The following is a 19681-nucleotide window of genomic DNA, read 5'->3' on the forward strand; positions in this document are numbered from 1 at the left end:
GATAGAGTTTACTGTAGTCGAACCGCAGTTTTGTGTAAATATTGTAGGTCTGTGTCTATAGCCGTTACACATGAAACGTGTTACGCTACTCAGTTGTGTGCTCCTTACAAATGACAAACCTGTGAAAAATTTGCATTTCCAGATATTTTAAAAAGTATTTTTAATGGATTTATATATTTTTGGACATTAAATTATATCAAAGGGATTTTTAAATTACATAAATAATTACATACTATATACATTGTATATATTATATATGTATATATAATAATATATATATACTTACATAGTGAGTATATCTTATGAAGTTTTGTGCTGTCTGAAAATTAAGACTGGGTGAACTGGGAGGAAACTGGGCACTATTCTGTCTTACTCCATAAATGGGTGTCTACAGGGCTTCATCTTACCAGCCATGGGGCAGAAGCCAAACTTCTGGTCAGCGTCATAGTTCGGCGTGGTTCCACACCACTTCATGTTGTCTCTCCTGCCCTCAGAAGTACAGTCCGTGTAGTTGTGGTTGTTGTACAGGAAGGGGAAGTGGCACAAGGCACCATTGGAATTCCCACCTCGAGTCTGAACCAAAACTGCCCAGGAGAGGACACAAATAGGAAGACGAATATTACAACGGAGCTCCTCAGCGAACGGCGGGCGTTACGACAGGGAGGCTCCGAGCGAGCCGGGTTTCTGTAGCCAATTCACAGGGAGTCTACCCCGAATACAGAACCCCCGGTCACAGAGCGGCAAGCTCCTTGGCGTGTTCACCTTCACCTTTAAAATGGACTTAAGTCCAATTTCACTCTCATTTTCCCAGCCAAAAAAGAAAAGATCAAATGGCTGCTTTGAATAAAACATCGTTTTGAGCAGAAGAGCTGCAAAAGCTCTCAGGCGTCCATCCTGCGGTTTCTTGAGCCCTGCGGGACTGCCTACGGATTTTAATATACCCGTATCTTTAATCACATCCTAACCCCAGCTGTGTCAAAAATAATGGAACTGGAGGGCTTTCTCTTTGGTGTCATTTCCCAAGGGGACTGGGGAACACGGAAGGATCTTCAGCGGCTAAGTTAGCTTCACGTCTCTTGGGTCCAGATGGAACAAAAGTGCTGCTTCTGCGGTAGCCTCAAGATGAGTGGCTAGGAGGCTGGCAAATGAAAACGGAGCTGAGAAATGGCTTTTTCTCACTGCTGGGTTTTCCCCTGGGAAGACTCACCGGTATGGTCTGTACAGAAGGAGTATTTCTGGTCTTGCTCGTAATTGGAGGTGGTGCTGCACCACAGGTGGCCGTCCTGTCGCCCTTCCGTGGTGCAGGAGTAGAAAGTTCTGCCGTTGTAGGTGAACGGCAGGACACAGGGCTCCCCGTTGGAATTGCCACCGTAAGTCTGGGTGACAGCTACAAGCATAAGCAAAAGGGTCTCGGTAAATAAGGCTGCATTTCTCTCCCACCAGGAGCTGTTTCTTTCTAGCTTGGTTGAGACGGAGTACGTGCCCTCAAGCTGCCAGGAGAGATCGTCGCCTAGTTAATGTCAGTCAAAATGTATTACTCAGGAAACCTGTCTTTTGCGCATAGATGGATGCCTGAGTTCTTTTGCCCATGTCCTTTGTTGCCACCTCGGCTGCCATGCCTCAGTTGCCCCATTTGTGAAGGTATATCAATATGGGTTCATTAAGAATGCTGCTCAAGGCCTACTGGAGGGATATAGACGACTCTGTTGGTGCCTTAATAACTAACACATGAGGTTATTCTAGGGGAAACGTCAAGTGTACCGATTGTTACTGTTATCCTTATTACCACCTTGTAGCCCAGAGAAAATGCATTAGGTTATTGAGAGAAGTTTACACTGCAAAGCTCAGAAATTGGCGATTTAGAGTCTAAAATATGGTTGATTTGCTATTCAGAAGGCAACCCTCTTGTAACAACATTTTAGACAAATAAAGATAATATATCGCAGTTGAATTCCCACTACAGGAAAGAAAACACATAGATTAAAAAGATTAGAAGAAAATATATGAAATGCCTAACCTGGTTGTTATCACAGGATGGAAAGATTATAAGCTTTTCTGGTTTGTTCTATTGTTTCTTTCTTTCTTTTTTTTTTTTTTTTTTTGTAAATGAATGTATTGCCTTTAAAAACTTAAGTAACCAAAAGTTATCAGTACTATTTTTTTGAGAAGATGACACAGACCTGTCTCTTGGCAGCTGACTCCATTGCCCAGGCAAGTGCAAAGCATTTGCTTATTTCCTTGTGTCTTCAGCCACTGCATCCCCACGACGTAAACCACACCACTGTCTGTGACACAGTGACCGTATGCAGCAGGCTGGGGGTGAGGCTGGGGCTGGTAGATGGCCGTTCGGACATCTGTGAAGGGGCCGGATCCTAAGGTCATGAAAAAGGACAGTCATAAAGCTGGATAAGAGAAAACAACTAGCCCCTTCTGGACTCGGGATCTTCAGGTCCCATACAGATCACTCTGAAATCCATGGTATTACTAACTGGAACTGGAAAGAAATGCCCCTCCCTTTCTGCATTAGCTTCTACACTCGGCCTAGGAAATAATGTGTATGAGGCCTCCAAATGGTCTCCATGTTCCAGCTCATCTGGAGCTACTGGGATTATTTCTGAATCACAGACGTTATCCTGTCACTCAACAGAGCAGATGCCCTCAACAATTCCTCACTCACTCCAGGAAACTCATAGTCCACTCCTTCATAATCCTCCACACCTAAGTTCCTTCCACTTCCTTCCTTGTTCTATGCCTCATCTCCTCATTCCCTCACGTACCCTGTGCTGTCTTCGTGCCTCTCCCTTCTGGAAGAGTCTACCTCACTCTCGCTCTCTTAGCAGCTTCCGTAAGTTCAATATCACTGGACATCTCTCTTCCTGATATTGTTTTTGAGAGGCGCCTACCACTCTGTAGCAGACCTGTGGTCATCTGTCTAACTCTGAACTCATCAGAGAATGCCCTGGAATTCTCCAAAAGTTGCCCCTCCTTCCACATTTTGTTTCTCCCCCGGATTATCTGGGAATTTGTGTGTGTATTTCTAAAACCAATCAATGCTCCTCACACAACTTTCCTTTCAGAGTAAGACAACAGGATATGTTGATCTTGTCTTTAAGCTTTTGGAAATCTCTTCTCGCAAAGGCCAGGCCCACAGAAGAGTCAGAACTGATGCCAGGATAACTGGTAGACCGAATTCAGCAGCTACCTAAGTGCAGCTCGACACGAGAACCCAAAGACACTTCCCAGACAACGGGTCCCAAGGTCCCACACTGGGGAGACGGCATCTCTACTTACATACTCCACTGAGGAGTCACGATGCAAAGGAACACAAAGATCCTACACAAAGAGGTTCCAGTTTGTTTATCCCAATGTTTCTCGAACTTTTTTGAATAACAGAACCTTTTCCTTATATTATTCATAATATTAATAAAAATAGACAACATCTATTGAATCTTTACCTCGTTAAACCCCAACTACCCTCTTAAACTATTTCAGGAGATTGATATTTGAAATTGTTTCTTTTCTTGGTTGGCAGTAATTTCACTGATAATAATCAAAAAACTCAAAGATACTATCAATCTAATCTTGTTTCCCTCCGGGAATGCTCGGAACAAGACGAAAACTCATCAAAAGGAGAAAAATCTAATCAAACAATATTTTTAGCTAAATGACTGATGGATAAAAGGCTAAGCAACAATGCTAGTACATTATGTAGCGAAACCTGATGAGACCATATCAAGAAGGGTAACAAGCACACACCCTCGGTCGTCATATTTCTGTCCTCAGACTCTTACAGAACAAGCTACAACGCAAAGATCTTATTCTTGTACTACAAATAATGAAAACTTCTTTTTTTGTTTTGTTTTAAATGCTTAGACATTGTGTCATTCATTCTCATCTCTAGGCCTCCTCTGAATTTCTCAAACTGTGAATGCCAATACATGAAGAAAATGATTGTGCATTATTTTATGGAATGCAACAAAGTTTGCTGGAGCATGGAAACCACACATAAAGGATTGTTTCCGCTATAAAGAGAGCTGAATGTCAGGACAAGGAAATATATTCCATTTTGAAAAAGAACAAATGTCGTTTTTTTCCCTTGTCCTAGCAGAGGAATCAAGTAGTCATGTAACTCATCATAACTCTTTCATTTCCATTAAAATTCCCTTTAGGTATTAAAAATGCATCTGCATGGGATGTATATGGACGCATATATAGCTCTATATAAATTGTGTAGGTTTTATAATATTAGTATTTCCTTAAAGGTCAGTTTAATCTCTTAGGGCTAAAACTGCTTTTTCCCCCCAAGACCTATTTTTATTTCATTGTTATTTAAATTTAAAACCTGGTACTAAACAACGTCTTAACGACCAACAATCTGTAAATGAATTCAGACTATTAGCAGAAACCCGGCGACTCATCCTCAAATGGCAACTCATCCTCAAATGGCACGTCAAAAGAAAGATGGATTTGCAGAAATATTTTTTGAAATGCCTTCCTGTTTCCGGCCCCGCTCGCTCTGCGCCTCACCGGTGGACGTGGTCTGCACAGACGCGTGCCTTTCACACTTCCACTCCCCTCTGCCGTTGCCGGTGCAGATGCACTGGAGCAGGTTTCCCCGATTATCCTTCTTGCTCCACGTGTCTCCAATTCGGTAGGATGTCCTGGTGTCCTGATCGTTGCATCTGTCTGTATCAGAAAGGAAGCATTTAAATATGCAAAGCAGGTCACACTGGGAAAAGGTGCCAGAGCAACCCAAAAAGGTCCTAGTTTAAAGTTTGGTCAGCTATTCTTTGGTGATATGTTTATGTGGGGCTCTGATGTCACAGGCATCGACCTTCTGAAAGATGGGATTCCATCTGTTCCAGCAGAAAGGGAGATGTGTAGTTTTGTCTGATTTAGTCTTATCCGACCCTCCCTGTTTGCCAAAATACTTTTTCATCATTTTTCATTTGTTAATTTTTTTTAAGTTGTTTTGACATTGGTCCTTTGATCAAATTCATTCTCTGGCTTTCTATTTTTCCCTCTCTTTCCTTCACAGGCTCGCCCCGATTTCTCCTGATAATTACTGTATATGACCCAGCCTTTTGACAAAGGGACCTTCTCTAGAAAATAAGAAACAATAGGGAAGCAAGTAGGTTTCAAAAGTTCTCCCCAACTGCCCCAAAGAAGCTATGAAAAGATAGCAGGGTCTCTTTCTTCAATTGTTATGTAAGAAAATTCAGGGGACTACCAACTTCTTTGATTAAAATGTTCTCTTCTCTCCTTCCCCAACACACACCTACTTAAAATCACCAATAAAATGGCTTCTTTTGAATTGCTCGGTGTTAACCGTCCCTGGAAAAATGGAATTTTATAATTTGTAACTAAACTGCCATCAGTCTATGTGTTCAATTATCTGGCAGATAGATTGTTTCAGTCCTAATCCAGTTTTGCCCATATGCTACAATGAGAGAAGAGAGGATCTGATTGGTGTATGAATCAGAAAGTCACTACACTGGATGAGAGAAAATAATTAGGTGGTTGACGTAAGTCCACACAAATACACCTACATTGATCTGCTACCAGAATGGAGGTCTGGATGAAGATATGACAGCTGCTTACAGCTTTCCCCAAATGCCCAGCTAAAAGGACGGTTTTCCCTGACCTCCCCTAGAACTATTCTCAGTATTTGTCTTGAAGCCCTTAATATTGTACTTTGTGGATAATTATGTACAAGCCTTTCTCATCTCCCTGACCTACTCACTAAGTGCTCTTTGGAGGCTAGGCTAATGTCCAGTTCACTTTTGTGTTCCTATGCCATCCTGTACACAGTGGGACTTACAAAATGTCACTGAATGAACGACTTTTCTTTGAGGAACTTTTCTCAGACTTGTTATTAGAAGAGCTTTAAATGATAGATGAGGGTTTGAGTCATCACCACCAAGGTCTTAAAAGTCTGACAATCATAATAACTTTTTAAATGCAAAAGAGCTAATGAACCAGCAAGTTTCTGGGAAAGACTGTCAGAATTATTATCACTTTCTGTGAAAGACTTACTTTTTTTATTAACAAAGAATTCAAATTTGGATGATGAACATTTTAAGATGGCTAAACACTTTAAATTAGATAAAGGAAACAGGCCCAATATATTTAGATTTGATTTAGGAATTACTTACAACACCAATTGTCAATGGCTGTTTTACTTTAATAAATTCTATAGTTGCTATTGGTTTGAAAGTTCAGAAAAGGAGCCTTGAGTTCCCAAGGCAGCAAGTGGGGCCTAAAGGCAATCTTGGAAGGAGCAGAAGGGGTACGAGGGGCCAGCTTTTTTATGGCACTAATAAGCCTGTAGGAGCTTTGGATAAGAGACACTGTCCTTAACCCCAGGAGACACATAATTTTAACCTATAAGTACTTTTTATTTTCATCAGTTTTGCCGATGAATATGCCTTATTTAAATTTCAAACATAGAACGAGACCTAAGACTTTAGAGCTTTGCTCCATTTTATGTCAATAGCATCTCCATGCCCAAAGAGGTGTTTGCATGTTATTTTAATGATTTCTTTGCTCCTGATACTTGGAAAATACCTCAATGATAATTTAGATTAAACATTTGCAACTAATCTTCAGGTCCACAGTACATTTGCCCTTTAAATGAATATTTGGGTTCCTTCTTAGTAGCTGTTAGCCTAAGACCTTATTAAATTTTTTCCTTTTCCTTGAAGAAGCAGAATAAGTTGATTGTGGGATTTTTCTCGACATCCAAATGTTACCAAAGCCTGCTGGCATATTGGGTGTGCGCCAAGTGACATCACATTACAAGTCTCTCTAGGAATCCAGAAAACAATACCTGGTCTCATCTTGAGTATAACGAGCTAAAACATACTTCTAGAAGTGCAGGTGATACGTCCACTGCCTTCTCCCAGACAAGTACAATCCACCATCATCCAGCCTTGATATGGCTTTTCCCAGGTCTCTCCAACAACGTAGGAAGTCCCAGCAGCGTGATCAAAACATTTCTCAGCTGAAGGGAAATTTGGACGAAAAACAGGGAAAAAAAAAAGGGTTATTTTGAATTGTGCAGTCTCCTTGTAATTTAAAGTATATTGTGTAAGCAAAAATCCAGCCGCATTTTTTTTTAAGTGGTACTCTGTTCAAAAAGAGAGGCACGCCCTGTAACTAAGCACATAGTAAGTAACCAAAGCGAAAGAAAGCTCAAGCCGAGCTGGCAGGCAGGAATCCTGTTCTCCTAATAAGTCCACGGACTGTGTACATTCTCTGAGGACCACTGTTCACACCACTACCGGAGTGAAAGCCATCTATGTACGTGTTCCTCTGTGGGAGACTTGCACAATTCCAATCTTAACTATGAATGCGGGGGGAAAAAAAGACAAGGAAGCTGTCAAAACTTTGATTCCTGTAAAAACAGCTACAACACAAAACAAAAGCCTTTGAATTTCCAAACAAGAAGTAAACAGAGTAGAAGTTACTGGTAGAAACTTAGATTTGTATTTATAGAGTCCAGCTGAAGATCGCGGCCAAAAGAAGCTCAAAAATTTTTATTTTGAAGAAAAGAAGTCACCAAGGTGTGACAGGGGACACACAATATTGTTTCTGTCCAGCATGTTTCAATAAAGAAGTATGTCAAAAGCACCATTGTTGGGCCGCCTGGGTGGCTCAGTTGGTTAAGGGTCTGCCTTCAGCTCAGGTCATGATCCCAGGGTCCTGGGGTCGAGCCCTGAATTGGGTTCCTTGCTCAGCGGGGAGTCGGCCTCTCCCTCTGCCCCTCCCCGCCATGTGTGCGCACACGCACTCTCTCTCTCCCTCTCTCTCTCAGATAAATAAATAAATGTTTTTAAAAAGCGTCATTGTTTTTTCTTTTAACTAATTTACATCTTGACCAAGGAGAAATCTGAGACCAGATATTAGACAAAAGGAATGACTTTTTTATAAATCTTTCAGTTCTATCTTGTGCTTTTGAAACAAAATTAAGACTTCCATCAGTGCTTAGTACTTTCTGATCTGATTCCTTCAGGACTTTAGGACTACTAAGAATCCTAATCCTTCAGGATTATAAACTACTTCAGTATTTGAAATAAAATTTCCATTTCATTCTTTTTTGAATTGGAATTCGGATCTTGTGTTAGCGTTGCATGGCTTTTCGTTCACCTCAACATTGTGACCATGCCTCCCCACCTCTCACTCATCCCTCAGAGCCACACACCTATGGGCTTGCAGGTCCATTCTCCTTTCCCGTTGCCGAGACATACACACTCTAACATGTAACCACCAGTCTCATGCGGTCTCCTCCAGGTGTCACCAATCTTGTAGGATTGACCCCCTTCATGGCAACGGTCTGTTCACGACAAAAAGCAAATGTTAGAGACAGAGACAGAGAATAGAGAAAAGAAAGAAAAGAAAAGAAAAGAAAAGAAAAGAAAAGAAAAGAAAAGAAAAGAAAGAAAAGAAAAGAAAAGAAAAAAAGAGAAAAGAGAAGTTCTCATGCCCCACCCATGTACTAAGTAGGTACTTAAGTTAGCCAAAGTAAGGACACAGAGAACAGCTTTCCCATCAGAGGCAGGGGAAAGTTAACAGCGCTGGTCACTTTGGGTCATTCAATTAATGTCTTGTAAGCATGATGGAAAATCACACAGAAAACTGAATGTCAAAGAAGAGGTCATAAATCCTGGTTCCTTGGAGAGATCACAGGAAATTGGGTCCTAAAACAGAAAAGAAAGGCTGGCAGGCATGACCTCCCCACAACCATAGCGGGTTAAGCCTGACTGAATGAAAAGGCCACCTCACATCGGGCATAGCTTTCCAGCTTTCTGGAGTGGGAGGGCCCATGTTTTACCTGAGGATAAAAATGTCATATTGGTGGAAATCAAATAGACGTCTCTCAGGTAAGGAAATCTGGGTACCCTTCTAAGCTGTTAAACACCGTGGCACATCCAAAGGCTGGATGCCCACTAGACTATCAACACTGTGGACCACTGACTCGTTAAGACTGCCAATAACCTTGAATAAACCCTAATGTTAAGTATGGGAAAAGCTGATTGGGTCTGTTCACAAGGGACTGGTTTGTTCTTTTGGACAGAAGCCTTTCAAGTAACTGAGTCTTAAAGGATGGATTAAACAAATGAAATGCCTTGTTAATAGAGCCTATTGGTATTCCAGTGAATCACAGTGGACGGATTGCCTTGGTTAAACTAGAATTGATGAGAGTCAACAGTCCCCAAAGAGAGACAGTCCCCAAAGGTCCTTGGAAACACTAGTAGGCTCATCATTCCATAGTACCACTGGCGATAGAGAGATTTGCTTCCTGGGTAAAAACTGTAGGTTACAAAGAAACCAGAGTGTATCCGTGAGCTGCAACAGGTCTCTGCCTCACAAACACAAGCAGACCACACAATGGCTAATTCACTCTTCGAGACCAGCTTCCTAATCACTGCAGATAATCACTTAATCAGTCTGGCTTGGAGAAGACGCCTAGGTAATATAAAACGGACAACTCCCCTGAGCTTGTCTTACTGCAGTGGAACTCCAGAGATCCCCTCGGTACCCCTAAGTCCACACAGACTAACTGTTTCCACCCGTGCACAGAGCCATCTTCCAGAAGCATGGCAACCAGCTGGGTGACCACAGAAGAGCGACTGGCCCCCTGGGAGTAAACCAGTCATGTATAACAGAGAGTGACATCGAAGATAATGGAGAAATTCACACACACGGTATTTTTGCATCATTTTACGGAATGTCTTTCTTACTTGCAATGGTGCAGCTTATCCGCCCTCGCCCGGCTCCGATGCAGGTACAGTCCCAGATCATGGAGTCTTTAGGGCGCTCATAAGTGTCACCCACGCGGTAGGTGTTCCCCGTGTACTTGTCAAAGCAAGTCTCTTCAGCTGAGGAGAGAAGGAAAGTCCATGTGAGCCTCACATATGTAAAAGCTTTTCTATTCCACTCATTCCATCCAAAGAAACACTCAGTCTTCCATTCTGAGTAGCACGGTACAACCAACTGTGTAACAAATTAAAACAGGAGATCTAGAGTCTACCCCAGGCTTTAATAAAGCTCAGCTTTTGAATTTTGACCGGTTCTCCACTTTTCGGTAATTGAATTTCTATTGGAAAGGATCCTCAGGCCCTCAGGAAAAAGCCATCTTCAGTCCTACTTTAGGACTGCCTAAACTGTGAAGGACGGCTTCAGATTCTGATCTCTGACTCAGATAGTCAAACCAAGGTCCACATGAAAAGCAAACAATTTGAAGAGCCCCATCGCCCAGCAGGCATGTCGTTTCTTAATCCTACAGATTTCCATTCTAGCTTCATCAGTGCTCCTCTGTTGGAGTTGCTATAATTTACAAGAGAAACAGAACAATGGTCCTAAAAGAAAGGGCACTTTGAAGTCAGTGGTTAGTGGGTTTTTTTTTTGCGGCAGACAAATCACTTTACAGTATAGTGCCCAAAGAGTTTCCTGGCCCATAATCTTAGAGTGTAAGATCTGAAATTCCTTTCTAATAAATTAAAATTTTATATGCAAATTTTTTGGAGGGAGAACACAAAATCTTCCATTTTCTCATCAACAACTTTGGGACAATAAAACAAACAAAAAAGACTCTAGGAACTACTTTGGGACACATTGGTTCTTTTGTTTAAAAGGTAGAAGTAACATGTAAAAGGAGAAAAGAAGCAGTCATTAACAGTTTTTAAAGAGGAAACGACAGATAATTCTATTGGGAAAATTTATTACCAATACGAAGTTTAATTAACAGGCACCCGTTCTCCATATATCAAAAGATACTAACTGCCAGGCTCCCACCACTTACGTTCAGGTTTGCTCTCGCAGTTAAAGCCTCGGCTCCCGCCGTAACAGGTACAAACCAAGGCATTTCCCAGGTAGGTGCGCTCCCACTGTTGATTTATCTGATAGTGTTTCCCGTTGTCGTAACAACCAGCTATAAATGATCGAAGAAAAAAGTGATTACATCTGCATCCCCTCTTTTTTCCAAAGTATGGAATTTTCTTGCACAACTAAATCGATGAGACTAAGCAACAAACATAGAAAAATAAGTTAGTCATCAGAATTAAAAGCAATATTCCACGAAAATACATAGAAATTAGCTATCTAAAATGTTAACCACAATTTGTACACATAGATGTTTAGGTATTCCTCTTTGTTTTCTTTTAACATAGCTAAATGTTACATACAATGATGTCATTTCCATCTGGCCAGGGGTCTACATGAAAGGAATGGAAACATTTTGGAAAGCAGATACCTGGAATTACGTTTTAAAATATGCGAGGACCTTCAATGCTTTTTTGGGGAGTGGGGAATAAATCAAGAAGGACTTTAAGCAGTCTCCTTTAGCCAAGGCTAAGGGAGGGTGTGTCTTTGAAAAACTGGAAGAGGAATTCTGGTCTCTGTTCTTGGAGAAGTATCCTGAAGGGTCCCCAAAGCACTGTGAACCAATTACATCTCTTTCAAGTTCGTTAGCAACCACATAGCTATCTAGCCACCCTTCTCCTACCCCCATTAAAAAAAAATATTTAACCAATTATTCAGTAACAAAAAAAATCAGAAGCGTAAAAGCCACACTAATCCCAAATGGAAAATTTAAGGGCATACATCATTTCCCTCTTTAAAGGCAAGTTTGGTTGAGTGCATAGGAGGAAGACTTGAATATGTAGAGTTGACAAGAGCGCGGTGGGACATCGCAAAACCCCTGTCCTCCAATGCATTAGTTTATTCTAGAGCCCTCGAAACCAGCCTGCTCCAACCACAAGCCTTTTGTGTCCTCGGCCGGTTGCTCTCATTAAGGCGTGCACACACGCCGCACACGCGCGCGCTCAAAACTTCAGCCGAACTTTGGTTGGCTTTAGGTCCCATCCCCGCGACAGCCTGTTTCAGCTCGCAGTCAGTACTCACGCTTGCTCTGGCTGACAGCCCCTGGGGTCTGGGGCTGCACGATTTGCTGAGCCTGCCTCTTGCTCTTCGACGCTCCGGTGGAGGGCACCGCTATCCCCAGGGACAGGACGGCCAGCAGCAGCAGCCGGGGCCCCGGACCCCTGAGCATCTTGAGACGGTGCGGGGAGAGACGCCCTCACCAGAAGACAAACTGCCACCAAGTTTGGCTCCCTTTGCAACCTGCGGGAGAACTCCCTTCCAGTGCCTCCTGCGAGTTGATACCCCCAAGAAAGTTGGGGCCAGGGGACGGGGAAGGGGACAGCTGGAGGGACAGAGGGGAAGGAGAGGACGAGAGAAGTTGTGGCTGCAGGTCCCCTCTCCCGCGCTCGCGCCTGGGGCTCCCTCTCCTCCCCCAGCAAAGAGCAGCCGGCGCGGGCGGCCGAGCCTCGAGCTCCGGGGTTTATATGGGACGGTCCCCTCCCGCCCCCCGCGAGGCCCTGGGCGCCGCGGAGGAGGGACGGCAGGGCTCCCCCCACCCTCGGGCCGCCGCCGCCGCCGCCGACCGCGCGCGGATTGGCTCGGGCTCCCGGTGACGTCAGGGGGACTGTGGGTTCGCCGCGAACAAAAGAGATGCTGATCGCCCGCCAGGATTGGGGCTAGAGAACTTTTTTTTCGGTTTCCTTTGCGGTTGTCAAACTTTCTTGGGGCTGAGGGGGAGGGATGGGAAGCGGCTGGAAAGGGGTAGACTGGGAGGAAAGGGAGGGGCTGGAGTTGTGCTAGGCGAAGGGGTTTGCAAGACACCCCCCCCGCCAAGCTTTCCTTTCCTTTCCTTTTTTACTGGGGGCTCGGGGAGTTGAGGAATTGCGTCACTTCTGGAAAAAAAAGTCTGCTCACTGGAGTGTAATTTTTTTTTGGGGGGGGGAGGAAAAACCATAAAGTAGCCACCACCTTGCTGCTGTAGGAATGTAGACTTAGCAGTCCCAGGGCGGGGCTGGCTTTCCTTCTGTTCCCTTTCTTTGGTCTGATGTGCACTGACTTGGGACTCACTTTCTTTGCCTTAATAGTTTCCCGTTCAAGACCTCTCCCCTTCTGAACACTGTACCTCCCCGGGTCTGAGGAAGGGCTAGCTGGGCAACTGGGGGGAAAGCGATTTTTTAATGAGCTTCTACTAAGTTCTACGGGGTGCTTGGAGGATCTGGGGGAAATTCAGAGAATTCAGAAAATTCAGTTTTCTTTTTGGAAGGACAAAGCAGCAGTTTGCTTTTTAAAATGTGCAGGAGTCTTTCTTTCCTGGGGATGGGGTGCCTGTTTCCACTCAAAGTGAAATCGGTTGTGGACGATCTGAAACCTGGAAGGTTGGACCGGCCATGGAGAGAGAAAGGTCTTTATGTCGTTGCCCACGTTCACCATGACCGTTACACACAAAGCAGAGATCTTGTTTGACTCACTAAAAGCCAAGAAAAGACCATTTACAGGCTTCCTTCCCATAGCCCCTTCCTGGCTTTTATTTGGCATTTTCGTTTGGTAGACATCAGTTTCATCACAATGCCCTTCCCCCAGGCCCTGCTGCCAATTTTTTTTTTTAAATACCTCAATTGTTATGTATTCCAAGAATGTGGAAAGTTCCCATTTAAGGTTTCTCCCTCTTTCCCTAAAATGCAGAGGGTTGAAAGGGAATCTGAGCAGACTCAGAGCATTTAGCAACTCATCACATCAGTCTGTTTTCAGACAAACACAAGTTACACTTGCTTTAAAAGATCTTCAAAAGGAGGACTCCACAATTTTCTTCAGCTACTCCCATGAGACCCCAACTCAAAGCTCTGCCTTCCAGTTACGTTAGTGGTACAGACGTCTTGTTTGCTTTGAGAACTTATGAAAGCTACTGGCAAAATGTTTATTTCTGCAAGTACTTGTTTTCTCCAAAAGTTCCACCACCAGTAACTGCCACGGGGTAAAGAACTCTATGGTCTATAAAATGCCCAACACATCAAAGACACAAAACTAACATTTGTTTTTAGTAACGCACAGATTAAAAAAAAAAAAAAAAAAACAACCCACAGCAAATATCAGTTTCTTACAAGTAGTATAAAATAACTTCATGAGTAATCTTTGTGACCAACATTTCAAGTTGAGAGAGTGCCGTGGATTTCCCCAAATTTAGAGTCCTGTCTGGGTTAGAGGGTTTTTTTTTTTTTTAATTTTTTTTTTTTTTATTTCTCATCATCATTTGACAAACCAGTTTTCTCTTTCAAATATAAAAGGGCCCCTTGTAAAATTCCTAGCAAATTTCTGGGAAGCCAGAGGGAAGGATACCTGGAAATCAGGATGTAAGCAAGATAAACCTGAAGCTAAAGCTTTCTTAAAATACATAGATTCTAGGGGAAGGAAATAAGTGGTTAGAAAAATATTTTGTCAACAAAAACCATGATAGTTTGATATATTTACTGTACTCAAAATACATTCGAATAATATACATATGAGAGCTCCAAGGAAAAAGGACTACCTTACATTTCAGAAGAAACTTTTATATTCAATCCCATTGAAAAATAATTTGTTTAAGGAACTAGCATTTCTCTTATAAATTATAAGCAAAAATACACAAACATTTGACTGGATTTTATAGGAATGTTTGGAAGTTTACCCTTTTACTTGAAATTTTTTGTTATTTTTCTTACCCGTTGCAGACAGACATTTCCTTAGTGAAGATAACAAGGGTTACTTTGGTATTCTTTCATTATCGAAATCCCTTGTAACAATGTAAGTCTATTATCTCTAACTGGAGAGATAATTAAATATTGAAGACCTCACTGACTCTGTTCTAATTCGACTGATACGCCTGGGGTCCAAGATTCCCTTGCATTTCTTAAGAATTCTGGGGACTATTTTGACAGGGTGGGTTTTTCAGTAAGCAGTGTCCTTCTACTTGTAGGACATATCCTTGGATTTCTTTTTCTCCTCTTGGTTTGGAAAAGGAAGTGTGACGAAAGAGACAAAAAGTAAATTCACAGGTGTCTGAGGCTGGGGCTGGGCCCACGAATTCACCGTAAATGGGCACAAGAAATCTTCCTGGGGTAATGAAAATAAATGTTCTAAAATTAGAGTGTGATGGTAACTGCACAACTTGGTAAAATTACTAAAAATCATGGGGTTGTACACTTCAAGTGGGTGAAATTTTGTGCTATGTAAATTACACCTCAACAACGTTGTGTTTTAAAAAATTGGTTCAAAAGTCGTGTTTCTTTGTTCTTTTTACTTGTACCCCTTATGATTTTGTTTCAAAAACATACGCCCAAGAGGCTGCAGCACACACAAGGCAGCCTCATTTCTTCGTTTTTCTGAGAGCGTTTGCCTTTAATAAGTAGCGGATTCTTTCCTCGATACCTGAAACTCCTTAGGAAGCCCAGTATTTGTGTGATGACATGTATGTTAGGAGACAGACCAAATCCTCACTTACAGTTGTGCCTTGTTTCTCCATGGAAATGGCATGGTGATAGGATTTTCCTAGAATTTAGAACAACTTAAAATTTCAGTAACAAAAAGGCACACGTGTGTTTGTGTGGGGGAGGGGCGGAGTTGTTATTTAGATGTTTTGTTTTGAGAGGAGTTTACTGAGGATTATGAGCAGTTATGGAAATCTGAGCTGAATTGACTTCATTAGCTGAAGATAATGGTGAAGCACAAAAAGAATTTATCAGATCCAGTCATTTAAAGAGGATTGAAATTAAAACAATTTAAGGGATAAATTTTAAAAGGCAATTTTTCTCCAAGTGAAAATGAGTTTCCTTTAAGAGTAATATATTGTAGACACTACCCTTCCTAGTCAAAACCCTTGCCTATTGAAAAAAAAAGTCTTACCCCTGATAAGAAATAACTCTTTGACCCAAAGTTTACTTTAAAGGCAGATAGGCTGTTTTTTTTCTGAAAACCTTTGGCTTTTATCCTGTTCTTAATCTCTTTGCGGCTGGTTAGAAGGAGGCCATTGACTAGTGACCTTTGGAACTCTCTGCCTTCAGAGACCATAGTGTCTTTTTCTATTTCATGGTTTTCTATAGGAAGGCGGAATGGAGGTAAGTTGCAGCAGTTTTGTTTCTTGATTGTGTTTTTTCACCATGAAATCCTACCCATCTTCTTCCCTTGAAAATGGCCAAGCTTGCAAAACTGCTACTCATTAAACACAGGTGTGAGAAGGAAAAATAAACTGCCCCATGAGCGGCTCTCATGGGTAGAATGTCTGAGCAGTTTGTCTGCAATTGACAGGGCACCTACAACCTGGGAAGAATACGTGATAAGGGCTTTAATTTATGCCTTGAAAGCCAGCCAGTTTCCACTTAATAAGCATTTTATTTATATTTTAAGTTACTTTATTATTTGATCAGCACTTTTAAAAGCCTTCATCTACGCCCTTTGTTTTTTAACAGGAGTACTCTTTTCTCATTAGAGAAACTCCCAAAAGGCTTTGCAAAAGAATCTAATTCATCCAGTAAGATGCAGCTAACTAGTGCAACTAGAACACTTCACCGAAAATATGATAGAGGACATTTCAGCATCCCAAGATAGGTAACAGTTTCTGGGAAATTTTTTTTTTTTAAAGATTTTATTTATTTATTCGACAGAGATAGAGACAGCCAGCGAGAGAGGGAACACAAGCAGGGGGAGTGGGAGAGGAAGAAGCAGGCTCCCAGCAGAAGAGCCTGATGTGGGGCTCGATCCCAGATCGCCGGGATCACGCCCTGAGCCGAAGGCAGACGCCTAACCGCTGTGCCACCCAGGCGCCCCTTCTGGGAAATTTTTAATTTTTGTATGTTACTCCTTTTTCCAGTTTTATTTTATTTTATGTTGGTGGCTTTAAGGGTTGTGTTTTGGTTGGGTTTTTTAAAAAATTTTATTTATTTATTTGAGAGGGAGGGAGAGAGAGCAAGCAAGAACACAAGAGCAGGGTGAGGGAGAAGCAGACTCCCCGCGAAACAGGGATTCCCAGGACCCTGAGACCATGACCTGAGCCAAAGTCAGCTGCTTAGCCGACTGAGCCACCCAGGTGTCCCTAAAGGTTTGTTTTGAAAGGCTGAAAATTTTTTTTACAAACTTAAAATATTTTTTAAAAACTTAAAGGATTTCCACTATTTAAATTATTTTCTGTCCTTATACATTCATATACTTTCAGTATCTCATATGCAGCTAATCGTGAAGGTTGTGTCAGATGCTTAAAAATTGCTGTACGCATTATCTCTGAAATAAACTTTCAAGCCAACAACACAATACTGTGATATAGGTAGTCAAGAGATGCTCTTCCTATCGACTTTTTTTTATTGCTTAATTAGTTATAATACATTAAAGAGATGTAACTGAATTATAAAAGTGAAAGTATATTTCTCTCTAAATCTATGCCGAACCATTTTCTGGATAAATTTAAGAAACTCTCATTAACTATGAAAATTTTATTGAGATGCAATAGATATTTAAAATCATTACTACCTTGGGGCGCCTGGCTGGCTCAGTTAGAAAAGTGTGTGATTCTTGATCTGGGGGTGTGAGTTTGAGCCTCATGTTGGGTGTAGAGATTACTTAAAAACAAAACCTTGGAAAAAAAAAGAAAGAAAATTCTGAAATCATTACTGGGTCAAACATGGAAAATGAAGGCAAGCTGAAGTGCCTGCATCAGGTCATAAAGATTCTAGCACCTGAAGAGAAATATATTTAAATGGCTAGATTTCATTAAGCACTTACTCTGAGCCAGACCCCATCCTAAGTGCTTTTTATATGCATTTTTTTTTCATTTAACCATCAACAACCCTCTGAGGTAAATACTGTCCTCCACTCACTCCCTCTTACAGACAAGGGTCTGAGGCTTTGAATGATGTTTTCTGAATCACCAGCCTTGTTGAAATTGTGGTATCACTTACCCTCCCTGTGGCACAAAGGTATGGGTCAAGCCCTTGGCTCAAGAATTTAGTGGATGATTTCTTCAGCCTGAGACTCATTTCTTCAGAAGATGTCAAACACAACGCTGCTCCTGATACGTCACCTGTGGCATCCAGGGCCATTCTTTTGTGAACCAATTTCCTTCAAACGGTGTGTTCTGATATTCTGAGTCGCACGTGGAGGACAGTTACGTCGGACTCCAGTGGACCGCGAGCGTGGTGGGGCAGAAGCTCTGTCGAGTTTACTCTGGGTGCCCAGCACGGAGCACCGGGCACCGTTGGTTAAGTACTTGGCACCTGGGGATGAAAGGAAAGAAGGGCAGATGAGAAGCGCTCTCGAATTCACATTTCGGGATTATTTATCCAGCCGGTCACATTACTAAGTGCTCTGCGTATGTTATTGTAGTTTACTGTCAAAGCAACTGCCAGAAATAGATATAAATAGCCCCGTTTTTCTCTCTGAGGCTTCGAGAGTTTGAAGATGGTCCTTAAGCTTGTGCAGTAAGAGAGGGACAAGGCTGGAACCTCAATCAATGTCTTCTTGACACAAAGTCCATGTTCTTGGCCAGGACGCCCTAGGCTTCTCCCAAAGAGATTTGCTTCATATAAGTTTTAGGAAACATTCTTGGATGGTAACTTTTTTTTAGTTCCCCCAGATCTCCATGCTGTGCTCTTCACTGCCTTCCTCTGCACCTGGGGGCTGACCGTTGGCAGAACCCTCTGCTCGCTGGAGAGCAGGAGGACAGAGAGGTCAGGGTGCTTCTTTTGAAGCCTGCTCCCTGCTACAGGGCCACAGCTCAGGTGGCAGCTGCCTCTCTCTCTAGAACATTCTCAGAGGAGGCAATAGTGTCCCCAAGAGGGTAAAAACTGGTTCTTGAGGTGTGGGTAGGGGTTAAAAGAAAAAAAAACCCTAACAACTCAACCCTACCTGATAAAGTTTTATTTCTTCATTGTTAATTTATTTCATTAGGTAGAATTTGAATTAGATTTAATTTTTCCAGGGAGGTCAGAGCTTGAGGTAGAGCTAATAACTAAAAAGAAAACGGGGGGGACACTGGAACCACATCTCCTCCCAGACTGTTCTCTGAGGCTCCAGCTGTCACTGGCTCCCTCCTATGATGGCAACTCTAGAAGTGACAAAACTTCACACCTTACTGGTCCCTGGGAGTCTCCAACCCCCCCTTATCCCTTGGCTGTGCCCACACCTCTTTACCAGGACCTTCGCCAACACCTTTCAGGGGAAATCATTGAATTCTGTTTCCTGGTGAGCTCTGACGATACAGATTCCAACAGTATCTAACAATGACATGAATAGTTCACATAAGCTATGGGCTAAGTTGTAAATTATAGCCAAATAGATTTAGGGCACATGAATTCTTTTCCAAACTTAGCAAATAATATGACTCAGTGCTTTCTCCCTGTATTTCCCATGTCTTCACCTTTTTTTTTTTTGGTCTCTCTCTCTCTCTGGTAAATATGTGCCCCTCAACTACTCTATCTTTCCCAGAGCAGAATGCTCTCATGATTGGAACAAATGATCTAATGATTATACAATTATAAAGAAAAGAAAACAGGATTTTATTTTTAAGTATACATGTCGTAACTTCTTGACTCCCTTGGAAATAATTTGATTTATCTGCCAAGTAATCTGTTTATACAAAGAAGTTGAAATCAAAAGCCCTACCACATCAGAAACAGAAATTTATCTTTAAAAGTCCCTCATGAATCTACAAATGTCATATATGTAAAAGCTCAAGAGTTTTACACATTTTTCATGTGTGGAAAGATGAGTTTTGCTTTTGAATTCATTTTAGGTACTGAAATAATTTAGCTGAGAGCTTGTAAAGTCAAGGAAAGCTTATGCGGATTGCTCTACTTCT

At 42.1% G+C, this 19681-nt stretch overlaps 1 protein-coding gene across 12 annotated transcripts in view; it reads right to left on the reverse strand.

The window, feature by feature from the left end:
• Positions 1 to 12334, reverse strand: part of FN1 (fibronectin 1) — a 64347-nt gene extending 52013 nt beyond the window's left edge. For 10 of the 12 annotated variants that reach the window (XM_045806679.2, XM_045806678.2, XM_045806681.2 and 7 more), the window contains exons 1-9: positions 11905 to 12333; positions 10805 to 10933; positions 9744 to 9881; positions 8204 to 8335; positions 6866 to 7003; positions 4528 to 4686; positions 2181 to 2372; positions 1208 to 1387; positions 408 to 584 (exon numbers count right to left, since the gene is read on the reverse strand). In XM_045806679.2, the coding sequence (XP_045662635.1) occupies positions 408 to 584; positions 1208 to 1387; positions 2181 to 2372; positions 4528 to 4686; positions 6866 to 7003; positions 8204 to 8335; positions 9744 to 9881; positions 10805 to 10933; positions 11905 to 12052 (1393 nt within the window). In that variant the 5' untranslated portion in view covers positions 12053 to 12333. Of the gene's footprint in view, positions 1 to 407; positions 585 to 1207; positions 1388 to 2180; positions 2373 to 4527; positions 4687 to 6865; positions 7004 to 8203; positions 8336 to 9743; positions 9882 to 10804; positions 10934 to 11904 lie in introns of all 12 variants that reach the window. The other 2 variants (XM_045806672.2, XM_045806682.2) reach the window with 2 other exon arrangements.
• Positions 12335 to 19681: the final 7347 nt, after the last annotated feature.

Source organism: Ursus americanus, chromosome 1 (genome assembly GCF_024610735.1).
Source record: "Ursus americanus isolate L20-20 chromosome 1, mUrsAme1.1.p, whole genome shotgun sequence".
NCBI lineage: Eukaryota > Metazoa > Chordata > Mammalia > Carnivora > Ursidae > Ursus > Ursus americanus.